Source organism: Phodopus roborovskii, unplaced genomic scaffold (assembly GCF_943737965.1).
Source record: "Phodopus roborovskii unplaced genomic scaffold, PHOROB, whole genome shotgun sequence".
NCBI classification, from domain to species: Eukaryota; Metazoa; Chordata; class Mammalia; order Rodentia; family Cricetidae; genus Phodopus; species Phodopus roborovskii.
In genome coordinates, this window is record NW_026126448.1 from 16,985,752 (window position 1) to 17,013,711 (window position 27,960).

General features: G+C 52.5%; 1 protein-coding gene across 2 annotated transcripts; it reads left to right on the forward strand.

Annotated features, from left to right (window-relative positions):
• The first annotated feature begins 45 nt into the window (after positions 1 to 45).
• On the forward strand, positions 46 to 27,651 carry Trim62 (tripartite motif containing 62). Of its 2 annotated transcripts, none has more exons than XM_051188852.1 (5): positions 46 to 1,056; positions 13,786 to 13,899; positions 17,561 to 17,817; positions 19,343 to 19,458; positions 25,487 to 27,651. In XM_051188852.1, exons 1-5 carry the CDS (start codon positions 649 to 651, stop codon positions 26,035 to 26,037), a joined length of 1,446 nt encoding a protein of 481 aa, XP_051044809.1. In that variant the 5' UTR covers positions 46 to 648; the 3' UTR covers positions 26,038 to 27,651. The 2 variants fall into 2 exon arrangements, with proteins under 2 accessions (XP_051044809.1, XP_051044810.1); XM_051188853.1 differs by having other exon boundaries at positions 47 to 1,056; positions 13,804 to 13,899.
• Positions 27,652 to 27,960: the final 309 nt, after the last annotated feature.

Below are 27,960 nucleotides of genomic sequence, written 5' to 3' on the forward strand. Positions count from 1 at the left end.
CCCGCGGGGGCGGAGAGGGAGCCTGGGCGCCGGGCAGCTCGGCTCGGCTGGTTCCGGGTTCAGAGGCTGTGCTGGACCGAAGCTGTGGCCGCTGAGCTGGTTCGGGTAAGGGGCCGCGCGGGGCCGGGATCTGCGGCCAGAGTCGGGCAGCTGAGCGGGCCGGCACCCCTCCTCTGCTCTGCCGGGCACAGCCGCGGTGCGGCTGAGTCTGGCTGCTCTGTCCCGCAGAATTCCCCATCCCCAGCTCGACCCCCGCTCAAAGCTGTCCGGGTCCCAGGATTCCAGCCCCACTGTGGCCTCCGCCCCCTTTCGGGATCTCCTCCTCGCAGCATCTATCCCTTGGGACTGTCTGGTCCTCTAGACCCTCCTCGCCTGGAGCCCCTTCCTTGGGACGCCCTCGGCCTCTCTCCTCCAGCGCCCATCGCTGGTGGCCACCTAGTGCTTCGAAACCGAGCTCTGGGGCTCGCATCCCGGGTGGCCCCTACTCGGCACCGAGCCACGGTGCCCCCCGCGTCGCAGACAGCGCCCCCCGCACTCCCAGGCGCCTGTCGCCCGTGCCTCCCTGGGCCTGGCCCCCGGGTGCCGCCCCCGATCGCGCCGCGCCGGCTGCCGGCCTCCCGGGCTCCGCTGCGCACCGCCCCCGGCGCCATGGCGTGCAGCCTCAAGGACGAGCTGCTGTGCTCCATCTGCCTGAGCATCTACCAGGACCCGGTGAGCCTGGGCTGCGAGCACTACTTCTGCCGCCGCTGTATCACCGAACACTGGGTGCGGCAGGAGGCACAGGGCGCCCGTGACTGCCCGGAGTGCCGGCGCACGTTCGCCGAGCCCGCGCTGGCGCCCAGTCTCAAGCTGGCCAACATCGTGGAGCGCTACAGCGCCTTCCCGCTGGACGCCATCCTCAACGCGCGCCGTGCTGCGCGACCCTGCCAGGCGCATGACAAGGTCAAGCTCTTCTGCCTCACGGACCGCGCGCTGCTCTGCTTCTTCTGTGACGAGCCCGCGCTGCACGAGCAGCACCAGGTCACCGGCATCGATGATGCCTTCGAGGAGTTGCAGGTGCGTGGCTGGCAGGAGGGGGCGTGAGTGGGGTCAGGGTTCCAGGAGGGGGCAAGGGCCACAGGCCGACTTAATGCCAGAGGGGCGTGGTTGCGGTGAGGGGAGTAGAAGGGGGCGTGGCCCTTGGGCATTTCTCTATGGAATGGGCTTGAGACAGATCTGGGGTGGGAGTCCATGCCTAGGAGATAGGTGGAGAGTGGGGTGGGAACGATGGGTAGAGAGGGAGTCACAGCTGGACCAGATGCTGGCTGAGGCAGAATGAGAGACATCAGCTCTTCCAGGCTAGGGCAGGACTACTGTCGCAGCTAGCGCGGGGTGGAGAGATGGGAAATGTGCTATTCTAAATGCAGCCACAGTGGCACGTTTGGGGACATTGTGGGGTGTGGCTTGTTACTCCAGGTGTTCCTAGAGATCTATAGTGAGAATTAGGCCTTGGTTGTGCCATGGGGGGGGGGGGTTTAAGCTTAAGACATGCAAATTGCCCAGAGAGCAAATTTGGGTGCCAAGGGTTAGGTCAAGGTGTGTGAGGATCTAAGGTTGGGAATCAAGTTCAAATGTGGCAAGAGCCGTTTTGGATTTAAACCAGAGAAGAGGCCAATTGAGAGTGGAACTAGGAAATGAAAGTTCAAGATTTGGAGAATTAGACTCAACGGTGTTGGGGAAGGTGAAGACAGGCCAGGACTAGACAGGACCTCTTGATGACCACTGTTGACTGTCCTCTAAATGAAAACATTTGAGTATTTAATTGAACACAGCCTTCAACTGCAGCTAATCTCCCTTAAACCTCCCCGTTGTCACAGACATACATGTATGTATGTATGTATTGTATATACATATATGATTGTATAGAAAGGGAAATGCACATATAGAGAAATACAAATATATACACATACTCAGAAATACACTTTCCTTCATATCCTCTATCGATAAGTATTATATTTTATTTTTAATTATTTTATCTTATGTGTATGAGTATTTGTCTGTATGTACGTATGCACACCATGTACATGTGTGGTACCCAAGAGGACAGAAGAAGGTGTCAGATCCCCTGGAACCGGGGTTACAAATGACTACGAGTCATCACCAGGGTGCTGGGAACCAAACCCAGGTCCTTTGCAAGAGCAAGAGCAATTAGCTGCTGAACCATCCCTCCAGCCTCAGGAGAGGCACTTTAAAAGGAAGCATTCTGAGATCAGCTTTATTGAGATAATATACTGTATCTCCCATATTCTCCCCATTAGAGAATTCTCTGTTATACATTTACCTGCTGAAGTTTTGAAGAAATCTTGAAGGAAGGACACCCACTTAAGTCTATTTAACAAAGTGATTCCCAAGCTTGTTTGAATCCTTTTTACAAGCTGACCTATTTCAACCCAGCAATTCTCCTCCCTGGTTTTGGGGTTACTAATAGTAGACAATTCCTCAATGTATCAACAGCTTTTTCCTTGGCATGCCAATCCCACCACCACCACCACCACCAGGCCAAACACGGTAGATAGATGGATGAATGAATGCCCAAACTAGAGGATTCAGAAGTGGAAGATGTTTTTACTTTATTAAGAGAGAGAGAGAGAGAGAGAGAGAGAGAGAGAGAAGAAAAGTGTGCAGTGGTGGTGCATTCCTTTAGCCCAAGTTCTCAGGAGAAAGAGGCAGGAAGATCTCTATGAATTCTAGGCCAGTCTGGTCTACAGAGTGAGTTCCATGACAGCCAGGACTACACAGACAAACCCTGTCTTGAAAAACAAACAAACAAACAAAAATGAGAGCCAGCTAATTTTGGAGTAGTAGTGAGTGTTCCATTCCGTGCCTGGACCTTGCTGAGGCTTACCTGGAAAGAACTTACCTGAAGTATCTTAGGAGGAGCATCACCTATTCCCATCCCTCCTCCTGAGATCTCTAGAAACCCATGTGCCCTGCTGGGTAAACCTCCAGCCCCACCTCTCTCACCTGAGAAAGAGACTCAGACTCCTCTTGATGCTTCCTTTGGACTTAGGCAGATGGTGGCAGAGAAATGTGCCTCCTCATGAGGAGGCTGTGCTGAGAGGTGGGGTTCAGGTCACACCCCACCCCCATCTGCCTCTCCTGCCTCCTGGGGAAAGTGGTCTCATTAGGTATAACTACACTGGGAATAGGGCAACCTCCACCCTCTAGGTCTGCTTCCCCCAGCAGCCAATGGCCCCTGTGCTGGGGCCCCTTATCCCAGGGGAATGATGGGCGGAGCTGGCAGAGACTGGGGGATCATCTGGTGCAGAGCTCACTTGACAGATGGAGAACTGGTAGAGGGGGAGGAGGGGACTTGCCCAAGGTCTTGAAGGCAGAGGGGGCCAGGCTCGCACACAGCTGGGGTCTCCAGGCCCCCTACCCAGAATTTGGCCTGCAGCGTTTACCTTTATTCTTAGAGACTACAGAGTGGGAGGATTAATAGCTTTGTCTTTATCATCAGGCTGTTCCACCCTGGCTGCCCCTGCCATATGCTGGCTGTGGGACCTTAGGAAAATGACTTGTTATCTCTGAGCCTCTGGCCCCTTGACCTGTCATGCAGAACTGTTCTGTACTCTAGAATTCAGGGGGTGCATCCTGGCATGCTACATGAATTCAGTCAAGTCACCCCAGTCATCTGAGCCTCCATGTGTCATCAATTACATTCCCAGGGGAGGGTGTCATAAGAGTTAACAGTTCTTGATCTGAAATGCCTAGAACTGTGGCTGGCACAGTCACCAGTATGACTTTTAGACATCTGTACTTATTCTAATGATAGTATTTACACAGAAAGTGGGGAGATATGATATACAAGGCCAAACACCCCTCATCTTACCTGTGGATAAGCCTGGCTATTCTAGTATGATTGTGTAAAAGTTTTGTGTGTACATGCGTGTGTGCATGAGTGTGCATGTGCGCCTGCCTGCCCCCAGAACTACTGATGAACACCTGCACCACAGAGCAAAGGAGAGGGAGGAGCTCATTTCCAAAGAGTTTGGGGTTCATGAGCCAAGGGCTGCCCACAGCTGTCCTTGTAATGCCTCACGTGATCTTCATAGCACCTGCTGTGGGTACCATTGTGATTTATCCCTTTTGTAAATGGGGGCAGATTCGCAATGCTAAGTAATAGTGAGTGTTAGGGTCAAGACTTGGGACCAGTCCAACTGTGTCACATACAGCCTCTCTGCTGCCTCTGAGGGCCATTCCCTGGCCTACCCATCCATCATCCAGAATTGTCTCCTACCCACCCTGCCTGTTTTTATATCAAGAGCAGACTAGAGACACAGTCTGTTGGTGCCAGCTGACACCACAGGGCAGGTGGCTGGGATGTCACCCTAATCAAGCAGGGTATCTGGCTCCCTAGCCATCTCAGGTTCCTGACCCCCAGAGAGAAGATTCGATTCATCCAAGCATCCCTTTCCAGGGCTCATGTGATCACTGGAGCTTTTCCTAAGGCATGCCTCACGCCAACAAAGGCGGCACTGGGCCTTGGATGGGAGCCTGATGAGCTGGGCACAGTGATGAGAGACAATAAGTCAGCCCAGGTGGGAAGAGTGGGGCTTGGGTATGTGGGGCTCAAACTTTGATCTGACTTTTTCTTCAGGGTAGATGGGCTTTCCTGTCCCCTCTTTCTGATCTAAGACATGAGAGTCAGAAGGCTGTTCACCTTCCATGTAAAGAGCGAGAGCCATGCCTCTCCCAAGGGTGACCGTCACAAAAGCACTTATTTTGTACCCTGGAGACAAATGAGTGTTCTGTCCTGGGGAAATGACCCTCTGCCATCACATTTCCTAGAAAAGGATAAGGTTTTATGCATATAGTAGCCCGCGTTCACGTGAGGCTGGTGACACCTGCACTCTTTGCCATGAAGGTGTCTGGGCAGCCAGGAAGCCTAGTTAGCTGCACAGGTCACAGTGTAGAGCTGAGAGTTGATGTTGGGGGCCTCCAGAATGTTCATTCTCTGGAACAAAACCTCTGATGACAAGGTTGACAGTGACAAAATATTCCTCTGAAGAGTAGAGTGAATTGGGTGTTTCAGGTGTTCCTGAGATAGTTCCTTGGGATAGCCCTTCCTTCCCTACATCTAGAGAGGGTTGAGGATCTGCAGCATTCTTCAGACATTCCCTGAGACTGGGAGAGTGGGAACCTGCCTGAGTCGTCCCTACAAGCAGGTGGATGAGCTGCAAGGCACCGCCTCTTCATCAGCCCTCTGACTGAGCTTCAGACACCCTCTGGCCCATTCTCCCCTTTTTACACATAGGAAAATAGGCTTGCCAGAGCTCTGTACCCTGTCAGTCTGAGTTAACAGTCTGGCTGACCACCCCACCTTAAGCTCTGCTGGACACAAGATGGACATGGAAGATTTGGAGGTGGCATCAAACTTAAATTCAAGATGGACTTTAATGTTTTATTTGGCCTCATACTTATGTGGCTGCTGAGGGTTGACCCTGTGTTGAATCCAGGACAAAGTCCCGTTCATGTCACTACCATGGTTCTGTGGGTCAGGCCCCTTCCTGGATAGGGAACTGTTTCCAAGGTCTGCTCAACTCGTAGAAGTAATCCAGGCCAGACCAGAGAGGGTGTGAGCAGAAGAAAGGAAGGAAACCCATAGCCACTTGCTGCATAGGGCTGGGTGCACACTGAGAAAAGACAAGGCGCTCTCGTGTGTCTGTGTGCACGCTTAACTTGCTTAGGATGGGCCCCGGATGTGGATGTGGTGTGGGGGTGGGGGCGTGCTCTAGGGTTAGAAGTTAGTCCTGAAGATGCTGGGGAACCAGGGACAGCTGTGAGCAAACCGGTATAGCCTGTCAGCTATACACCTAGAGCAGTGTGCATGGCCATCTGTGGGAGGCCCTAGGATGGGAGGGCAGCTGTATTGCCAGGGACTGTGATGCTCCATGGGGCACATGGAGGGCTTGGCCTTCAAAGTAGCAAAAGCACCAGGGGAGGAGCTGGGAGGAAGAAGAAGATGTCAAGTTCTCTGTGGCTAGGAAGAAAAGAGGCAATCAGTGTCAGGATTCAGACTCAGGACCCCTGCTCCAAGCTTGTGTTGCCTCCATGGAGATGAGAAGGGTCCCCGAGGCCAGAGACAAGATGGCTTCTACAGCCAGCATCTTCTTCCCACCAGGGTCAGGAAGAGGGACAGCCTCATAGTAGAGGAGTCTGGGCCTTTGAGCCCTGGTTCTGTTCTTCCCATGATCACTTCCTCTGTACTGATCTTTGCAAATAGACGGAGAGCCCCAGGTCTTACAGCTGATAGAGTGTACGTACAGCTGTGTGCTTTTGTGGTCCTACAAAGTGCCCCACCCCTGTCCCCTATCATGCCTCGATGGGCCCTGAGGACTCCAGCTCTCCCAAGCTGACATCCAAGGCCTCCACTCCAGCCCAGCTGGCCCTAGCCAGCCTTTCCAGTTTGTGACTCTACCCACCTGTCACCTGCCTGGCCACTTCCTGCGTATGTCAGGTGTACCCTGCCTGACCAGTCCTTACCACTTAGAGTAGCCAGGGGAGCCCTGTCTCTCCCCTCCCGTCAGAAATGAAGTCGGATCCCAGTGTTCCTGATGTCCAAGGTCCTGTTTCCCTCATTGTTGGGGTAACTGTTGCATGGCTTTTCCTGGAATTCTGTTTCTCTTCATATCTCACATCAGACAGAGAGGACAATGGTAACCCAGAGAAATGCCTGCCCCAGCTTGGTGAACCGATGGGTTTACTGGGGTTCCTTACTGGGGAATGGGTAAGAGGTTACTTAGAGAAACATGGGTGGCCCTCAGAGCCATGTCATGGGAAAGCCTACTCTAGCATAGGTGACAAGTCACATAAATGGCTTCATGGCTTTCCCCCTTCAGTTTACCCCCCACCTCCTCTAGAGTCCCAAAGCTGGGACTCTACAACAGGGGAAGCAGGAGGAATTGGGTGGCTGGAATCTCAGTGGGAGTCTAGCCACTCCCCTCCCGTTTCTGTGAGGGAGCACCAAGCCAACCTCCCAGTCTTGAGCAGATAGTCACAGCTGCTCTGGTTTTGAGACGACGGTCATCCCTGGAGGACAGGGTCCCACAACCACGATAGTCACCCTGTGTGGCGTGCCATGTCATGCCATGCCATGTCATGTCAGGAACTGCGCTGTCGAATGGTCCTAGCAACTCCCCGAGGCTGACACTGTTACAGCCTCACTTTACAGGTTGGAGACTCCAGACGAGGGAAGGTGCCACCAACATGTCCAAGTGGTGGCAGCTGCACTGGATCCCAGACAGACCCCCCCCCCCCCCCCCCCGGTGAACTCAGCTCTCCCTGACACCTGTCCCACATTTCGCCTCTCCCGCTAGCTGCAGACTGTTCAGAGTTAGGGACTATGTGTCTACCATTAGGGTGGCCACACAAACCTGATGGGTGCTCAGCAGCTCTAAAATGTTGCTGTTGAATAGAGGGAGTAAAGAACTTGAGGTATCTTGAACATGTTTTCGGAGTCACCCAGAACCTTGTCTCTGTCTCTTAATAGCTTCGTGACCCTAAGCAAGCTATCTAACCTCTCTGGTCACCAGTTCCTCTCTCTGTAAGATAGAACCTTCTAGACTGTTGTGAGTACTGGGTGATGAGATGCCTGTGAAATTCCAACTCCAACCACACCTACTTCCAGCTCCAGTGGGTTGCAAGCCTCCCTCCGGGCAGCTATGCTCACTCACCATGTCCTTCCTTTGTGGCTGCTCTGGGCTGCTCTGTCACTTAGGACTTTGTTGACAGTTTCCTGTTTGCTAACTGGCCTCTCAACTGGGAGTGAGTTTTCTGGCTTACTCTCCCCTGGCAAGCTGTGTGGCCATGGGCCAGTCAGTCCCTTCCCTTAGATTTGTTTCCCGTCCTGGCGAAGGCAGGGTTGGAGCAGATGGTCCCTCCTACCCCTTCCTGCTTTTGCCATCTCAGGAAGCAGGGAGGGGCTGCCTGGACACAGCATGGGTCGGGACATGAGGCAATGACAGGGGTCTCAGGTATAACACAGTGACCCCATCCCAGGCACCCTGTAAATGCCGAGTTATGTGCCCTGAGGTCTAAATACATCCCACTGTTACCTCCTTTCACTGTCCCCACCCTAGGACCTATGGTTTGTCCTCATTTCAAAGATGAGGGCCTTCGAGCTCAGGGACGTTAGATAACATCACGGGGACACACAGCTAGCAGGTGACTGAGCCAACTTTCCCACCCAGATCTCTCTGATCTGAAGCCGGAGAAGACGGTGGAGTGCAGAGTGCACATCTCAGTCTGCTTCCTGTGCCGCCCGTGGGCTCTGGGCTTTGGGCTTCCTGGATTACCTGTTTCCGAGGCTGTATATTGGGCTCAGCGCTGCCTGCCTGGGTCCTTCTAGGCCTCTCTCTCTCTACCTTTCTGTCTCATGTCAGTGTCATAGCTGGCTTCTCCCATCCTAGCATGGGAGCTCAGACCCTTCCAGGGTATTGGTCTCTGAGCAGGTTCACTTGCAAAAGTCAGAAGTTAGACTTGTCTGGCCCTGTCCTAGGTACTGAGAGTGAGAACTGCTCCAGGACACGATCCCTGCCCTCAGGAGCCCAAGATCTAGTTAGGGAGACTGATAGGTAGCCTCACAGGTAGAATACAGTGTGTTGAGCTTGGGAATGTGGTTCAGTTAATAGTGTGTTCACCTAGTATGCATGAAGCTCTGGATTCCATCCCCAGCACCATGTAAACTGGGCGTGGCTTTGGACATCTGCAAGAGGATCTGAAGTTCCAGGTCATCCTCTGCTACTTAGTGAGTTCCAGGCCAGCCTGAGCTATGTGAGACCCTATCTCAAAGGGTGAATTCATGTGCTTCAGCAGTGCAAGGACAGACATTGCACACAGAGAGGCATGTCCCACGACAGGGAGGCAGGCTGTCACGTGAGCATCCTGAACAGAGACCACATTGATCAAGAGCTGGAAGACAAACACTACACGGTGTTTAGTGCTGTCTAATAGAACTTTCTGGAACACTGGAGAGTTCTGCATCTGTATTGCTTGATGCTATAGCTGCCAGCCCTAAGTGGCTATTGAGCCCTTGAGATGAGATGAAACCAGTACAGTCAAGAAATTGAATTTTCCACTCCATTTCATTTTCACCCATTGCAATGTAAATAGCCACATGAGGCTGAAGGCTGTCATGCTGAACAGTGCAGGTATAGACCAAGAGAAGCCTAGAGATGAGACGGCGGGACTAGTGTGGAAAGCCTTGAATGCTGCCCCAAGGCCTTGTGCCCTTCCTCCCAGACTCTGAAGAAACCCTGGGGATTTGGAGAAAACTTTTTGTGTCCACTGAAGCTGATGTGGGGGCACCTGGTACAGAACAGAGGCGGGGCTTGATGTTGGAATTCAGAAAGGATGTGATGAAGGCCGAATCAGGAGCTGGGGCTGTGGTGACTGGACCAGACTCCACAGCAAGCCTGAGGGCAGACCGGACGGGTTCAGAGATGAGTTGCAAGTTTCTGGCTAGGAAAGCGTCAGTGGGAGTAGGTACCCTTCACCCCATACAGCCACCCCTCCTCAGTAGGAAAGGCAGGTGTGATATCCCCATCGCTATCCGGGAATCCACTGTGGTGAGTTTGTCCTCTCTCCCCAGCTCACCCCGTCCCTCGCTTCTCTCTCTTCAGCCCTGACAGTGCTTTGGTGTCCTAGGAGGCCTTGGCTGTGTGTGTGTAGAGGAGTGACCATTTCCACTGCCCCCGGATGGATGTAAGAAGGGCAAGACAATTCCTGGCAAGACAATTCCTTGTACCCTGGGTTCAAAACCAGTGAGGAATTTGTTTCGATTCCCTGGATGTTGTGAACAATGTGAACAGGACCTTACAGGACTCGTGGTGACCACCGTGGGGGAGAATACAGCACTAGCCATTTCTCCAAACATCTACCTCTTGACCAGACAAATTCCCAAGCTAGATCAGACCCCAAGCTGTCAGGAGCCACACTGCACCGCCTTGAAATAGGCCTATTTGTGGAGGACTAGGAGGTCCAAGCCCAGGGAGTGACCCACAGCTGCTGATAGGTCAGTCGGGCTGAGGGAGGGGCTTCGAGGGAGTGACCCACAGCTGCTGATAGGTTAGTCGGGCTGAGGGAGGGGCTTCGAGGGAGTGACCCACAGCTGCTGATAGGTTAGTCGGGCTGAGGGAGGGGCTTCGAGGGAGTGACCCACAGCTGCTGATAGGTTAGTCGGGCTGAGGGAGGGGCTTCGAGGGAGTGATTTCTCTCTTAGGAAAAGCAAGTCCACCGGAGAGGGCCACAGCTCTGGGGTGCTGCAGACACTGAGCTGGCTCCTGGGAGCTGATTTTCATATCTCTTGCTGTCATGCAGACACCTTGAGATCCACTCTGGAGAGCATTGACACCATTGGAATTCGTTAACAGTATAGGGCCTACCTGCCTTCTGTCCTCCCTCCCTCCCTCCTTCTTCTCCTCCTCCCTTCTCTCCCCTCTTGCCTCCCTCCCTCCTTCCCTCCCTTCCTCTTCTCCTTCTATCCTTCCTTCCTCACTCCCTCCCTCTTTTCCTTCCTTCCCTCTTTCCTCCCTCCCTCCCTCCCTCCCTTCCTTTTTTTCCTCCCAGGGAACAGGTCTGGTGACTGTGTACCTGTCCCCACAGTCCTCAGAGACACAGTTACTTCTTTCTCTTCTGCTTTCAGCTTGTGGCGTTTGCTGTCACAGTCGCCTCGTACTGAGATGGCTACTAGAGTTCCAGCCGTCCTGTCTGTTGAAGCTCCCTATCCTCACAAAGCACACGGCCCCCGTGTTGTTGTTATTGTTGCCTGTGTTTTCTTCATGGCTGTCTTCATGCTCAGTTGCCTTCCTCTGAGTAGAATTCCCCAACCACGGCATCTAAATTGGCCTGCCCTGCACACCCCCGCCATCTTTTCTAGAGCATGGGCCATGTTGGCCATCCCCTCTCTAGTTGCTTGTTTTTCCCGTTTATTATGGGGGTTTCTCACTGGACTGGAGGTTCCCGGGGGCGGAAACTGCATCTGCCCTGGTCTCTGTAGTATCTCCAGACCTCAGCAGTGCCCTTTTCATCGTAGCTGGTCAATAAACGATTGGAGAATGAATAAGTGATAGTAAGCAGAGGTAATTGTGTGTTCTCCTCCTTTATTATGTTATCATGGACATTTCCTCCTGTCAGTGCTTAGGCTGTAGGATGAGTTGGACCAGTTATTTGTGCTTTGTCGAGGATCCTACCTGCCCTGACAAGAAGGATAAGTAAGAGGGAGATAAAAATAGGAACCGGCAGGGGTGGTTGTGGAAGCCTTTAATCTCAGCAGCACATGGGGGTAGAGGCAGACAGATTTCTGGAGTTCGAGGCCAGCCTAGTCTACAGAACAAATTCCAGAACAGCCAGGGCTTCACAAAGAAATCTTATTTAAAAAAAAAAAAAAAAAAAAAAAGGAACCAGCCCCTCAGCCTGTGTAGCACCACATGGCCTAAGCTGACTGGGGTCCCCAGGAATTGTTCGGGTCTGTTTTCATGGAAACTTACTCATACAGCCCGTTCCTGGAGCCCCAACTAGTACCAGATAGCCCCTGGATGCAGACGACAGAGGGAGATAAGTAGTAAGGGAACCCAAGGGCTAATGCAGGGAAGGAGGAGGGACAGACAGGAGGACAATTGCCTATGAGACAGAGTCGAGAGGCTCAGTAAGTGCAGACAGCTGGACTCTGTTGGGGGCCATCCACCCCCACCCTGATTTGTTTATTTGACAAATAAACAGGCTCTGCCATGTGCTAGGACCCTCTGGGCACTGAGAATGCAAGAAGCTATAACAGCAAACAAACTGCACAGGGTTTCCCACTCAAAAAAGTCCTATCCCAGTGAGCGAGGCAAGCAACACACACACAAGCCGTGGACGAGTATGCTCTCCTCTGTCAAGGAAAGGTACAGTGAAGACCCCAAGGCTGTGTAAGGGAGCTGCCTCTGCCTGTGGGGCAGGCAGACAAGACTCCAGTTGATAACCAAACGATGCTAAGCCTGAGCAAACAGTGCAAAGTCCCAAGGCTGGAGGGATGAGAATGTGGCTTCACTGTGGTGTGCTCCCCTAGCACACACAAGGCTGGGTTCCACCCTGCACCACCACTACCGAAATAATGTCCCAAGCGCTGAGCCTGCTCTGGGGAGCCATTTTGGCTGGATGGGAGCAAGAAGAGAGAAGGTTGGAGGCGAGAGGCAGGGGAGGGAGCCGCAGAAGCAGGCACCAAATACCTCAGTGATCAAGTTTTTGGACAAAATTAATACCAGAAAACCCGTAATGAACAAACTATCAATATTTTAAGCAAGGCCATCGCAAGTGTCCTGCTGAGCCAAATGGAACTTCAGACAGAGGAAACATCACAGTACTGAGTCTGTTTTTGGTCAGAGGGGGAGGCGTGTGTGTGTGTGTGTGTGTGTGTGTGTGTGTGTGTGTGTGTGTCCAAGTGCACTTATAGGCCAGAGGTCAACCTCATCTGTCAATCCTTAGCAGCACTCTACTTTTTTTGGAAAAAAGGTTTCTCTTTGCTAGTACTTTTTAAGGATTTAAAAAATTTTTTATTTTATGTATATGAGGGCTTGCCTGCATTCATGTCTGTGTACCCCACATGCCCATGTGGTGGCCAAAGAGGCCAGAAGAGGACATCTCATCCCAGAAGCTGAAGTCAGAGACTGTGGCCCACCTTGTGGGTGCTCGGACTGAACCTGGCGCCTCTGCAGGAGCAGCAAGTGCTCTTCACAGCTGAGTCTGCTCTCCAGCCCTCCACCTTTACTTTTTTAAAACAAGGTCTCTCGTTGGACTAAGTGCTCACCAACTAGGTGGGTCTGGCTCACCAGTGGGTCCCAGGCATCCCCTTACCCCATTCCTAGTGTTTGGGTAACAAGCATGTGCTACCACAACAAGCTTCCTATGTCAGAGCTGGAGATCAGACTCGGAGCCTCATGCTAGCATGGCAAGCACTTCACTGACCGACTGTCTCCCCGTCCTCAGTCCTGCTTTCAGCTGAGAGGTGATGCCTTGTCTGCCTGGATTTGTTGCAGTGGATCATCTTAGATGCCATCATTGTGGAAATATGTCACCTGGCTTTAAGCTTGTCGGCTCCAGCTCACAATGCTGACCCTGACTGGCATGTGCTGGCTGTATGTCTGGAGCCAGGTTCTTGACCTCTTTTCCCACTTGAGAATGAGGGGTAGTGATAGAGATACAGGAAAGGCTCTGGTGAGTTAGTACCAGCAGGAGACTGAGAGCCGGGTCCAACCAGGCAAGCAGAGACTGTATGTAGGCAGTGAGCATGCGGCTGTGGGCTGTGCTGCTGCAGTCTGGGTCCCCATCAGAGTGCCACACAGGTGCCAACCAATGGCTGAGGGGCAGGGTGAGGGAGGGTGTGATGAGATTGTTTGGCATCAGGAGGACTAGAGATTGAGTCCTAGTAACTCATGAGTATAACCCTAGCTACTTGAAAAGGTAAGGCAGAAGGACTGCTACAAGTTTGAGGTCAACCTTGGCTACATAGTGAGTTCTGGACCAACTTGGCCTGTAGAATAAGACCATACTTCAAAATAAAAAAGAGAGCTAGGACATAGCTCAGTGACGGAGTGTTCTCTCTTGGATTTAGGAAACAAAGCCAACAGAATAGGATGGGTAAACTATAATGGGAGGTGGGCATTGGGGTTTGAGGTCAAGGGCAGGATAGGCCCCAGCTGCCAACAGAGCTGGGCTCTCTATCATCGAACACTGCCCTGGCTGGGTGTGGCCTACTCCCCCATGCAGGCCCTGTGTGTATTTCAGAGGGAACTGAAGGAGCAGCTTCAAGCCCTTCAGGACAGCGAGCGTGAGCACACGGAGGCACTGCAGCTACTTAAGCGACAGCTGGCGGAGACCAAGGTGAGCCTGGCCAAGTGTGGGGATGGGGGGGGGGCAGTGGTGAGGCAGGAATATGAATTCTCCAGCCCTCTGAGGAAACCTGGCTTCCAAGTGCTTAAGCATGAAGGGAGACAGGCAGGATGGGTCTATCTCAGGGTGGAGCTTCTGAGATAGCAAATGGGAGCAGGGCCCCTCCCCAACGTCACAGAAGGCTTTGGAGCCTAAGTGGGACCATTTCTCTTCAACTTCAACAGGCACTGGGTTGGGACCAGGAAGGGCTGACAAGATCTACTCAGTACCTCCTTGTTCTCCCTTTTAAATAGGCCCGTTGCCCAGGAGCCAACTGTAGCGTGTCCCCTCCAAGCTATGACTGGTGTCATCCCCCGTCTTGCACTCAAGCATAGAGATAAGGACTTTAAACCCAGGTGTCATGAGGCACACCTGTAATCCCAGCCTTGAGGAGGCTGCAACAGGAGAGTGTTGAGTCTCAGGCCAACCTAGGCTACATGGCAAGACCTTGTCTGGAAAGGATGGGGGACCTGACTCCAACTCTGAAAAGCAGGGCAGAATTCTGTTCTGTGGTCTCTGGCTACAGTGATGGGATGGGACCTTTTGTCCCTAACTTGGGAAGAGTACTCAGATCCAGTCCTAACACCGACCATGTGACATTGGGCTAATCCCATTCCCGGGCTTCCTATCTAAACAGTGGGGACTCTGGCCAGTTCAATCCAGATCTCAGGGCTAGGGGGAGAGCTTCACATACAGAGGGACGCTAGGGAATGACTTCGGGCTGACCCTGCTCTACAAGATGAAAGCCATTGTAGCCTGGACAGAGCCTTGGGGTCACCTGGCCTGGAGACAACATTGGTAACCTACATCTGTGTTCTAGCACGGCCACCAACCCACTGCGTGGTCTTGGGAGGGTCATGACAGACATTCCTTCAGAGGACATTCCAGAGGCCTCTGAGCAGGACCCCTTGGTGGGTGACAGATGAGAAACAGCCACGGGTTGCGACCTCGCGGCTTCTCAGAGCCTTGGCTTCTCTGTCTATCTGGTGACTCCACACTGCTCCCGTGAGGAGAAACAGATGGAAACCTCTCTGGATGGGGGTATCTGAGGGTCTGCTCTCCCTGCAGCAGATTCCTCCCCCTCCCCACTGACCTCCTGCCCACCTTTCCTGTCCATCTGCGGGCTGCTGGGGAACCCGCCTCCCCTCCCTTTCCCCAGCCTGGCTTCCTGTCTGGACGGGTGTATTTATATAAGAAATGCTGATGGAGGTTTTGAGGCCATATTTCACCTGGTGTCTGACTGGCTCCGCTGCAGCGCCTGCCTGCCCGCTGCCCTCCAATGGCCTTGCCTAGAGGCCTGTCTGCTCTCCCTCCTCAGACCATGTTTTCCTTGGTAGACTTTGAGATGACATGTTCTTGGCAGAGTGTTTCTGAAAGGGCCACAGCTGCCCCAGACCCAGTGTGTGTCTGGGAATGTGGTAAGCCGGGCTGCCTTCCCCACCAAGGAGCTAACATGAAAGGCAGGGCTCTGCCTTAGGAGTCAATAGAGTAGTGTCAGGGAGACAGTTCGGTGTAGAAAGGTGCTTGCTGCCAAGCCTGACAGCATAAGTTCAAACCCCGGGAGTCATGAGAGCAGGACCCCCCCCCCAAACTTAGCATGACATCTGGTCCCTAGTAAGGAGTTGTAGGACAAGTGAGTGAACAATAACAGTAACAACAAAACTCCTTTGGTAGTGAGAAGGCGCAATCCCACTTTTATCAGGGAGGAGATTTCAGCCAGGAGAGACTGACTGAGGCCCCGTAGCTTGTTTTAGTGGCAAGACATAAGACTTTCTTTGTAAAGAGTTTGGGAAGACCCAACAGGATCGTGGATAAAACTCCTGGACTGTCACTCTGATATGCCACTTCCTGGCCCCCTCTCTCTACCTCTCTTCCTCTTTCTCTGTCCTTCCTCTCTTGTCCCGGGGACATTGAGCTCTAGCCTGGAAAGAAAATGGAGTCTGCCCTCAATTTTGGGATGCAATCTTAAGCAAGTCCCTCCCTCCCTGCCTCCCTCCCTGCCTCCCTCCCTGCCTCTCCCCTTCATCAGTGAAGCTGTCCTGACCTCCAGCCTGTACCAGGCCTGGGATGTGCACAGGGTCAGGGAACATTCTGTTCTTACTTAGGGAGGATTCGTGCACCAGCTAGAGAGACAGATTATGGAGGAGACAGCAGATAAGAACCCTGGCATGCCTAACACCTGGACAAGTGAAAGAAAGCCTGTCAGGGAAAGTGTGGGGGAGGCTCAGCCACAGAAACAGAGACAAACCAAGGCTGTCAGCCCCTAGGTGGTTAGTGCTGTGGGGCAGACTGGCAGGGGCCAGAAAGGGTTAGCCTGGAACCTGGAGGCCCTGGACCGTTGGGCCCCATCCTCCCAGCAGCAGCAGCAGCCTCAACCTCTCTGGGTGAGCAGCTCCAGGAGGCCCCTAGTAAGCAGCCTTTCCCTCCATGCCCAGCCTCGCCTCCACGCCTCCTTTGTCTTCCTGGCGTGTTGGGTGGGCATGCGCGGCCAGGTTGGCCTGCTGCCAGCCACTCTTCCTGCAGGCCAGCAGCCACCACAGGAGAGAACAGGCCCTAATTGAGCCTTTGTGGGGCCTCCCACAGAGCCCCAGGCACTGAACACAGTGGGGGTCTCTGACTCTATGAACTGCCAGTCAGAGGCCCTCAAAGTGAAATTGCAGAGGCAGGCCCCACAAGCGGCCACATCCTGTGTCGCCTGACTGTCAGTGTTCCTCAGCCTACTCCCTCTCCCCCCACCCCACCCCCACCATGCCCAACCAATGTTCCCCCACCCCATCCCTGCAGTGGACTCCATGTGCATGCCTGTTAGAAACCATCCCTTTGCTGTACGTCCATCAACTTTCCCTCTGTGCCTGGAGTTGCAGCTCATTTGATGAGCATCTCCACCACGCCCCTGCAGTGTGGCTTTTATAACCCCTCTCACAGATAGGGAAACTGAGGTACACAGAGCTCAGGTAGCTGAGGCCAACCACAGTACAGACAGAGAGCTGGGACCCTTCCGCAGTCACTCCTCTGTCTCCTCTCGGGCCTGGGGGAGGGGAACGTCTCTAAGTCTGTGCACACCTCCTTTAGCAGTGGCCTTGTTCCTACAGTGGGGGTCCTAGGGCAGCAGGGTGGACAAGTAAACACTAAGATTTCCCCAGTCTCTGCCTGTTTATGATGGCTTCTGACCTCCATGGCCCCCTTTGTCATCATCCTTTGAAACTTGCAGATGAGCTGTTTGAAATACAGACCACTAAATCCCAGATTGGACACACAGGCATCCCCTATGTGGCCTTTTCCCATCCCGCCTTCCCTCATGCAGGAAGCTGGGCAGTATCGTCCATCCCTGTCCTTCACAGCCTCATCGGTTCTGCTGTACCACTTCAGTAGTCTCCTGATGGACTCGCATGCAACGACAAGCCCTTCCTTCTGTCCTGTGCAGATCCCATCCTGTTGCCTTGCGTATCTGTGTGCCGTACCCGGAGCAAGCCCCTCTCCTCTCCATTCTTCTGTCAAAGCTATCCCTCTCACTGGCAACCGGACACAGTGAGAGTCACACTGGGTCCACCTACACCTTCTCATAACCCCTGATGGTTATCTCTCCCCACTCCTCCCCCCACCCCGCGCCCAGTCCTCTACCAAGAGCCTACGGACCACCATCGGGGAGGCCTTTGAGCGGTTGCACAGGATACTGCGTGAGCGCCAGAAAGCCATGCTGGAGGAGCTGGAAGCTGACACGGCCCGCACACTGACTGACATTGAGCAGAAGGTCCAGCGCTACAGCCAGCAATTGCGAAAGGTGCAAGAGGGTGCCCAGATCCTGCAGGAGCGGCTGGCAGAGACTGACAGGCACACCTTCCTTGCTGGAGTGGCCTCCCTGTCTGAGAGGTAAGTGCCATCTGACTGCAGCCTTCCCCGACTGCCTCTCCCAACCAACTGAGGCAGGGAAGGGGCTCAGGTGGTTGGGACTGTCTGCAGATCATTCATCCAATCATGTTTTCATCATTGTTTATAGGAATTGGCTATTAATATGCCAGAGCCCAAGCTAAAAGCCTCCCATCTCCATATTATTCTGTATATAATATTTCTGTTTGAGCTGGGCATGGTGACCTGTAATCATAACACTGGGGATGTTAAGAGAAGAGGTTTGTCATAAGTTTGAGGCTCACCTGGGCTACAGAGTGAAAAGTTATCTCAGAACAATATATGTGTATACATCCTACCTATAGTATATCAGCATAAGCAATATTGGATAATGTTTATGCTCATTTAAATACACTTTTGTACTATGTGTCACATATGTATTTTATGTGTTTGGGAAGATGGGGTGTGAATGTTCATGTGTGTGAAAGCCAGAGGACAACCTCAACTGTCATTCTTCAGGTGTTGTCCACCTTGGGCTTTTTTTTTTCTTCAAGGTTATAGGTACGTGTGTCTGTTTTAGTGTATAACTCAAATGTACGGGTGCCTGTGGAGACCAAAAGAGGGTGTCAGATCCCCTGGAGCTGGAATTACAGGCAGTTGTGAGCCACTGGACATGCGTGCTGGGAAACAAACTCAAGTGCCCTTGAAGAGCAGTAAGCATCTAACCTCTGATGGTCTCTGTGCCCCACACTTTTAAGATGGGGTCTCATTGACCTGAGCGCTCCAAGCAGGCTATGACTGGCCAGCTAGCCATCAAGCCCCCAGGGAATCCTCCTGTCTCCACCTCCCCAGCCCTGGGTATTCACGTGCACACCACCACACCTGTTTTTGTTTTGACATGGGTTATGGGGATTGAACTTAGGAGCCCATGCTTGCAAGGCTGGAACTTTACCAACTGAGCTATCTCCTCAGGCCCTAATTTACAATCGCATTAATACTATATACCATCCTATAAAGACATTATATTATTATTATTATATTATTGTCACCTTTGAGCACCCTGCAGGGAGTTTACAACACTCATTTCACAAATATAGAAACTGAAGCTCAGAGAAGTTAGACCAGTTGATTAATTTGTCAAGGTTACTGGGGCTGGTGGTAAAGCCAGGGTTCAAACCCAGGCAACTCAAGGCTCCCCTTCATGGCATCACTTAGTATTGGCTTGCTAGAGATCAACACTCACCACTACCATCATACGCTTGATGTTGGCCATGAGCGAGCCACTAAGCTAAGCATTTCCTATACATTGCTCCATGAAATCCCCTCTACTGGCCTGGAAACACAGGGCCTAGCATGGTACCTTGTTGCACTTGACTTTGGCAGGGGCCTGAGAAACAGCTGCACAGTACCCTTATTACAGAAGAGCAAACAAACCGAAGATAACAGAGAGGTCCAACATGGAAGAGCGGGCACTTGAGTCTCACTCATGACCTCGCCCTGTGAGTGCATCCCTAACCCCATGAAGCCTTCTCTCCCACTGTCCTTCCAGGCTCAAGGGGAAGATCCATGAGACCAACCTGACATACGAAGACTTCCCAACCTCCAAGTACACGGGCCCCCTGCAGTACACCATCTGGAAGTCTCTTTTCCAAGACATCCACCCAGGTGAGGCTCTGCCTGTCCTCCTGGAGAGATAGGGAGAAGTGCGGATTGCCACCTGGGCCAGGTGTGACAGGTGGCAGAGCAGGAAGTGGGCCGAGTGCCCACTGATGTTCTGTTCTGATCTTTAAGTGCATTGTATCACCATGACATACTCGGCTCCTGGGCTCTTACACGGTCACCCACAGGTCACCTGTGTAGAATTGGAGGCTCAGAGATAGAGCATTTGGATGGATCCTCTGCTGTGACCCAGAGCCTGTGCTGAGCTCACTGAGTCCCCAGAAAACCCTCTAGAGAAGGTTGCATTACTCTGCCTGCTCCTCCAGTGCAGGGACAGATGTTTTCTGTCCTGACACAGATGTCAGAATCCATCCACCTGGATGGATTCATTATTTCATTCCACAAACAGCGACTGTCCCTCAGTTTCAGGAGTCAAGAGAGACAGGCAAGTGACCAGAACCTGGTAGTCTAGTGGGACAGGGCTCTGACATGACACTTGAACATAATGGAAACCCAGGGGTATGGGGTTAGGGTTAGGGTCAATCACTCAAAAGCTCCGAATGGAGCAGCCAGGAGAAGCTCAGGTTTGCACTGGGTACTGGAGAGCATGGGTCACCCCAGAATGTCTTCAGTTGAGCCCCAGCAGTGATGGAGAGGTCCCTGGTACAATACCCCGGGGGTGGATGCTGGGTCACAGAGCTGGGGCTCCCCTTCAGGTGACAGGCCTCATCTAACATGTCATTTATTCCTTCTGTCTTAGAGATGATGGGGGGCTAATTAACAAAAGCAACAATGGTTGGGAGAAGGGATCGTTTTCCAGCCCCTAAAGGACTTTCACACTGAGCTGTAGGTGACTGAAGCGGAGTACTTAAAGAGAGACAAGAACCCCAGGATCTTTTTCTCTCCTACCCTGGGTCCCAGGGCACCACTCCAGTGGATGGTCTAGAAGCTTTCTGCCTCAGATGCCACCTGCCCCATCCCCGTCACAGGCGCCTCACCCAGTCAGTCCAAGACATCACACTAGCTGTACTGAGCAATCACCAGGCTTTGTGTGAGTCAAATTCTCCCTCCTCTCCACATTTCGTCTGGAGACCTTAATGCCATCTTTGGTACTCGATAACCAAAATTTATTCTTCTTTGTAGCTTCACTTTACACACCTCAGCTGAAATGCCTTCCTGGGTTTCCTCAGGTAACCTTGGGCTTTTCTGATCACAATCCTTGACCATAGCCTGTGTGGCTCACTCTCTCATCCTGTCTCTCTGTCTCTGTGTCCCTGTCTCTCTGTCTCTCTCTGTCTGGCTCTGTCTCTGTCTCTCTCTCCCTCTCTGGACTTTGAGCTCTTAGGGGCCAGAGGCTGGGTTCAATTAATCCCCTGCAGCCAGCAGTCAATGTTTATTGATGGAGGAATAAAAGAACAGATGTTAGACTCAAGTCCACGACTAGAATAGTGCCTAGTGTATACAACAGGTTTGCAATAAGGTCCTTAGATGCTTCCCTTTCTCCTCTAGCTCAGATGGATATCCCTTTTTGCCTCCATCACAAGTGAGCGGATGATGGCTCCAAGCAGGGTGTCTCAGCCTCTTTACCTCTGATCCACAAGGCCCTGTCCTACACACAGGAGTCTAGCAACCTCTGCAGCCTCTATTCAACCAAAAGTGACTCAGGCCTTGGTCATATTTCATCTGGGAGCAAAATTCTCTCAGTTGAGACCACAGGCCCTGAGAACCCTGCCTTCAAAAGGACTGAAGGGGCAGTTGTGTGACCTGAGCAAAGGCCCCTGGGACTTGAGACAACAGTGACCTGGTTGGCTGGGGCCCTTCTTTGTCTGTGGGATCTATGAACTCACTTTGGCTCCTCAGTGAGCACCAGGGCCTTTTATGTACACATGGGAGAGCTGCCTTCCCCCAGGGACCTAGCTGTGGCTTCTAGTGGCTTCCCGACTGCCCCTCCTTTACAGCCTAAGCCTCCCATTGGGTCATCTGAGAACCTCGTCTAACACCTGTTGCTCCCCTACTCTGGAGTGCCTGCTCAGCCCCCAGCCCTTGGCCCACCATCCCTCTGCCGACCCAGCCCTATTGCCCCTCCCAGGCAGCCCATTGTCCCAGGACACCAGACACCCCTCTCGCTCCTCAGCCTCCCTGCCTTGTCTGGCCTCACCCCCTTTGCTACTCATCTAGATCTAATCATTTAGAGACCCAGAATGTTCTCTAGCCCACTGAGTGAGCCAAAGCGAAGCAAACTGCCTTCCCCCTCCCTTCTTCTCCCCTCCCCCTCCACAGCTGAGCCTCGGTTTCTTCACCTGCACCTTAGAGATGGTCCCAGGTGTTGCCCAGGGAAGATAATAGAGAATGGATTTCTTTGTGAAGATGATCCCATAATTTAGTAAGCACACTTTACTAGTTACTGTTATGAATCAGACACTTTCCCTACCTTGCTGGTAGGGATTCCGATTCACCTTTCACCCCAAGTAAAATGTAAGCAAGCTGCCTGCCTCAGAGAGCCTCAGTTTTCCCTTCTGGAAAATGGCTACAATCATCAAGGCCCTGGAGCTACTGGGCCTCTCTCTGGAGCCATGCCTAGTCTGTACAGAGACTGTGAAGGGAAGCTCGGGGTGCGGAGGGCCTGAGAAGGTGTGAGACCTGGAGGACTAGACTTTTTTTTTTAAGGCCTGGCTTGGAGAGGGGAAAAAATATACAGAACATATTCACTGTCCCATGAGACCCCTATTTACAGGAGAACAAAGAGACATGGGCCTCCAGCTGCCAGGCAGTGTCCTGGGCTGGACATCTGGGAGGCCTTGCTCTACTGCTAAGGTGATAGTTGAGGAAGAACGGGAAACATTTTCATGGAGTCTGGAAGTCTGGGACCCTTCCTGGGTGCCTTTTGACCCAAGGTGACTCAAAACATACCTGGAGAGGAGAGAGGCCTCTGGGACCAGCCTTTTGCTTATAAATAAGAGCTAGACGTGAACTCTGACCTCTAAGGCGATGAGCCTGGAGAAAGCTTTGGCTTCACTGGGTCTCACTATGCTGAGGGTACAGGCTTCTTGGAGGGGGGAGGAGGAGCTGCCACACCAGAGTGTCCCTCGGGGTCCCTCACTGCTCTCTGTGAACTGAAGGTCACTGCTCTTAACAGCCTCAGGGAGGGTGTTGGAGTCCTGGAGATGGACCCTCTGTTATGGATAAGGTGGGAGAGCGTGTGATAGCCTCACATTCTCTGGAATGCAAAAGCCAACTCAGAGTCAGACCATACCTCTTGCCTAGGGGAAAGGCCAGGCTCACAGCCCAGGCCCTGCCCCCTCCCCAGGGAACCAGGGCCTGCACAGAGGATGGATACCCTGCTCTCCTACACTTGCAGGGGTCTGGCTTTCCTCTGCCCAGAGCTCTTCGTTGTCACACCGGTCTCAGAACTGCCAGGAGCCCCACCCACTCAGCAGTGGCTCTGGAAGTAGCCCACACTACTCTACACAGACTTAAGAGTCTGCATGTTCCCTGCCAGTATCCCCTTAACTGTTCCTTGAGCCTTGGGGGTCTCCCTTTTGCTTGCCCCCTCACAGTATCCTTGGTATCTGGGATGTGGGAGTCTGGCATTCCCCAATGCTGCCATTTTCCCTAGGACCCTAAACACTCACACAAACACTCCACCCCCAACATATTGCACTGCCTGAGCGGCAGCAACACAATATCTGTATCTAATTATGTTCTTACACACACACACACACACACACACACACACACACGCTTCCAGCCTTCCTCTCACTTTGGGAATTCTTCACACTGCACGGGGCAGGAACTTTCTTGTTCTTACCAACTACCCAGTGACTGACAGCATACAGGCAAAAGTTCACATGTGGATTCACTATCCCACCCCCACCCCCATGGGCCCCTCTATACACCGGGCTCCTGGTTCCCTCACAGCTCTTTACATTCCGAGGACAAGAGAGAAGTGTGGGGTGAAGACGTGAGTTACCGTGGCCCAGAAGCTCTGTGCAGGTCAGCCTCTTGGGGATGCATGTTGCTGAGACCGGCCATGGCTGCCTCGTGGGACAGTTACAGACACTGGAGCATCTTATTTCCCTGTGTACACGCGGCCTACAATGGCATCGTGTCCCTGCTCCAGCTGATAAGGAAAGCTCCCAGGAGCTGGGGGAAGTCCTTGGCCCCAAGGAACTGTAGCAGTATTCCATCGCTCCCTCCCACTCCCATTCCCCCACACACCCCCACCCCTGGCCTCTGTCTTGCTCTGGCCTGGAAACACTCATTTAGCTGAGAAGTTCCAGTCCCAGTTTCCCTCCCTCCTTAGGGGGTTGTCAGAATAAGCCAGAGGACTAAACAGAGGTCTTGACAAGAGTTCAAGAGACTGTCCTATCAGACCTGCTGAGCCGGTGTGACCAGCTCAGAGCCAGGTGACCCAGCCTGTCTGGCAGGGGTGAATGCATTTGTGTGTCCAGAAGCCTGCCCATGCCAGGCTCTGTGCTGAGCACTGAATTCTCAAGGAAGAGAATGTTGACTTCAACACAGGCCTGGGTGCAAAGTGGGTAAGTTAAGAGCCCAGAAGCCCATGCCTAGTGTAGGAGAGCAGCACAAAGAGCTGCTCATAACACCAGAGGCCAAGGGAGGTGCCATCGAATTCTCCATTAGGAAGGCTCCCAGAGGATGGGTCTTCAAAGGCGGGGGGGGGGGGGGGGGAGCCAGGGGGGCTGGTCTCTGCAGCAGAGAGGATGGGGGAGATTGGAGGGGTAGCATGAGCAAAGGGTTTAGGCCTGAATGAAGAGATGGGCTGTGGCCAGGTACCAAGTGGCCTTGAGTAGTTCCAGCTCTGCTAGCATTTTTTGACCTTGATTTCCCTGTCTGTTAAATGGAAGAGTTGGTAGGCTTAGAGATTTCCAACATTTTAGGGTACATTGTATATTTTTACTAATAACAAATTTTAAAATCTCAGATTACACATATGACCTTTTAAATATATATGTATATACAATAATGTACACATGCATATGTAACAACTGACCATAATATAAAGGGAAAACAGAAGAATGTTTGTAGTTAAACTTCTTTGAAGAAGCACAGCCTGGCCTCAAATTCACTGTATCGTAGAAGCTGACCTTGAATTTCTGGTCCTCCTGCCTCCATCTCCAGAGAGTTGCAGTTACAGGCACATATTACTATACCCAGTTTTATGAGGTGCTGGGAATCAAACCTGGGGATTTGTGCTTGCCAGGCAGGGACTTTGCCAATGGAATTATATTCCCAGCCCATAACTAACTATTTTGAAGAACATTGTGCAGAAGCCCATTCAGATTTACACCGAAAACACAACCAAGCAACCAGATGCTCACAGTGTAATTGAAACAGCATTCAGGAGATTGTCTATGCCAATGATATCTATCATCCTTGGAGAAGTATTGAGCAAATCAGTCTTGGTTCTAAACAACAACAATAAAAAGTAGCCTCCCTCAGTTTGATCATTGAGCTCCAAAATCCTCAATGTGTTTTAAAATTACAAAAGCTTTCTCACGTTTATACATACTACAGAGGCAGGTTGTATTCTCGGATCCACATACAAAGGTTTCTTGACCACTTGGATGTCTGGAAGGACATCTGGAGTTCAGTGGGGAGGGTGAACAGTTCCTTGTGCCCCAGCTCACTTAGCAGACCTCCATCCCACCAATCTTGGAACAGGTGGCGAACGTTTCCAGGCCGCCCTCTAGGGGGCAGTAGCATCCGGCTAATCTTGCTCCTTCCCAGTTCTTCCCAACTCCTATTCTGAACCTCCTCCGGTGCTTTGCCCTGGGAATCATTCAGTGACCTTATCAGCTGCTCCTGGCAGCCAGGAGGAAAGAAGGTGGGTTGTTCCATTTTGCAGAGGAGGAAGAAGCAGACAAGAGGGCATGTTTATATTCATTTATATTATGACACAGTAGGTCAATAGTCTCCTGGAGACCAACCAGGACCCTCTCCACAGGGAGACACCAGAGAGTGCACTGATAGCCTTCTCTCCACTGATCTTCCCATCCTCCTCTCTCCCACCTAGTGCCTGCTGCCCTGACCCTGGACCCAGGCACTGCCCACCAGCGTCTGATCCTGTCGGATGACTGCACCATTGTGGCCTACGGGAACCTGCACCCACAGCCGCTGCAGGACTCACCAAAACGCTTTGATGTGGAGGTGTCAGTGCTCGGCTCCGAAGCCTTCAGTAGCGGTGTCCACTACTGGGAGGTGGTGGTGGCAGAGAAGACCCAGTGGGTGATTGGGTTGGCCCACGAGGCTGCCAGCCGCAAGGGCAGCATCCAGATCCAGCCTAGTCGTGGTTTCTACTGCATTGTTATGCATGATGGCAACCAGTACAGTGCATGCACAGAGCCCTGGACACGGCTCAATGTCCGTGACAAGCTTGACAAGGTGGGTGTCTTCTTAGACTACGACCAGGGCCTCCTCATCTTCTACAATGCCGATGACATGTCGTGGCTCTACACCTTCCGAGAGAAGTTCCCTGGCAAGCTCTGCTCCTACTTCAGCCCTGGCCAAAGCCATGCCAATGGCAAGAATGTCCAGCCACTGAGGATCAACACTGTCCGAATCTAGTCAGGGCTGAGGGAGGCCAAAGCCTCCTGGGGCTGTGACCACCAGCAAGAGCTTTGCCCAGCAGATGAAGGCCTGGACTATTGAGGCCCACTGTGTCTACCCTGAGACCTCAGGCCAGTTGTTTAACCCCCAGCATCCTCTGCCCTGCCTGTAAGCTGGAGACTCTGCTCTGTGGTTAATGTCCTGTAGCTCTGATCTTAATGGGATGTGACATGGCTTCTCCCCAGGGCAGCCCTTGCCCAACCCCTCATCCTTATTCTCCCAGGGACAAGAAATCTCCCTCCTTCTGCCCAGGTGACTTAGCCTCATGACAGAGCAGATGAGAGCAATAGCTAGCAGCCCAAAAGATAAACAGAATCATCTTATGCTCGTGGCATAAGATATGACTTGCCCCTGACCAAGAGAGTAATGGGCCGTTTTACTCGTGATCCAAGTCCACAGGAGACCCAGGGGGAAGCTGGTCCTAGGGTTATCTGAGGGTCACCCTCTCCTGCCACCCCTGTACTAAGCTGGGAGCTGGGAGTTTCTTCCTCTCCCACTAATCTGCAAGTCAGAGGTGATGCTGTGACATGTGACAGGTAGCCCACATGGTACAGTCATGCCACTAGGGCAGCCTGAGGTATAAGGACCCCAGAGGCCAATGCAGAACCCTGTCTGGACAAAGCATCCATGGACAATCCAAGTCTCCAGCAGCTCTAAGGACAGAGGTCCAGCCAGCTCTCTGTGACCTGCTGTGGGGACAGAGAGGGTGCTGGTAACAGTTCTTGTCATCAGGGCTGTTCATGGGTACCATCTTGGACTTAGCATCTGACTCTCATATGGCTTCATCAGACAAGAATTCACAATGAGCTCCCCGGTGGCTTCCAAGATCACAGGAAGGGTTGGGGGAGGAGAGCCTTGCTGAGTTTCCAGGAACAACTCCAAGCAGCCACAGTGATCCTGTCTTGTGACCAGGAAAGCTGTTTTCACTTGCCTCAGGAGCTGCTCGCTGCCACCGGCCATGCCAGCAAGTGATTGTCCGAGCCTGCCTCCCTCTCTCTCTCCCTCTCTCTCTCAACTCAGGTCCCACATCTGTGTCTCTCAGATGGATTCTTTTTGTGGAAACTTGAGTCAGAACCCGACTTTTGATAGCAAAGAAGTCTGGGAAGTGTAGTTTTTCTCTTCCAGCCTCAGCCACACAGAAAGTCAGTGTGGAGGTGGAGCAAGCCCACCCACAATTTCCTTGCCACGGCATCCAACTGTGAAGAACTCAGGAGAATTCGTGGATCCACCTCAAGGCCTTGGCTTTGAAGCAGATCTACTAAAGATGTCCAGTTCCATGGCTCTGTCCCTGCCCAGAGGCGACACTCAGGAGTAGATAGTAGGAAGAAGTACAACCAAAATGGCCCCCCAGCCTCACTGTAGTCCTGCGGCTCCAATCCTCTATTTGGGATTTGGTGAGCATGCCCATCTCCAGGGAGCCAGAATGGAGGGACCCGAGGGGCTCCCACTTACAACTGCCCTACACGTGTCCTCAACTCCCAGACTCTGGGCTACTCCTGACAGTATTTTTATTTAAAACATTGCCCTTTCATGCATTATGATCCATTTGTATTAAATTAAAGTTACAGGGCACAGGTGTCTGTTTCCCTCATTCTGATGAACACACAGCAGCCTGTCCCACCCCAGAGAGGAGACATTCATTAGTATAGCCAGTCCAGTCCTCAAGGCAGTCCATTGGATATATCTCAGGGGCACAATGAGGCCCAAAGAGAGGATGTGACTCTGAGACACCCCCAGGCCACACTGGACAGGAAGAACTGAGTTCTAGGCCAGCACCCACACCACAGCCCTGACAGGACAGACCTCCCTGCCCAGAGGAGAATGGGGTAGCCTTGAAGGCAGATAAGGGAAGCCTACAGGGCAGCAGCAAGTCTTAAACTA

Excerpts from the sequence above, each read along its gene's own strand:
- Trim62 (XM_051188852.1), top strand. The coding sequence starts at position 649 with ATGGCGTGCAGCCTCAAGGACGAGCTGCTGTGCTCCATCTGCCTGAGC. Across the intron at positions 17,818-19,342 it reads GTGGCCTCCCTGTCTGAGAG|GCTCAAGGGGAAGATCCATG; the intron begins GTAAGTGCCATC and ends CTGTCCTTCCAG. Across the intron at positions 19,459-25,486 it reads TTTCCAAGACATCCACCCAG|TGCCTGCTGCCCTGACCCTG; the intron begins GTGAGGCTCTGC and ends TCTCCCACCTAG.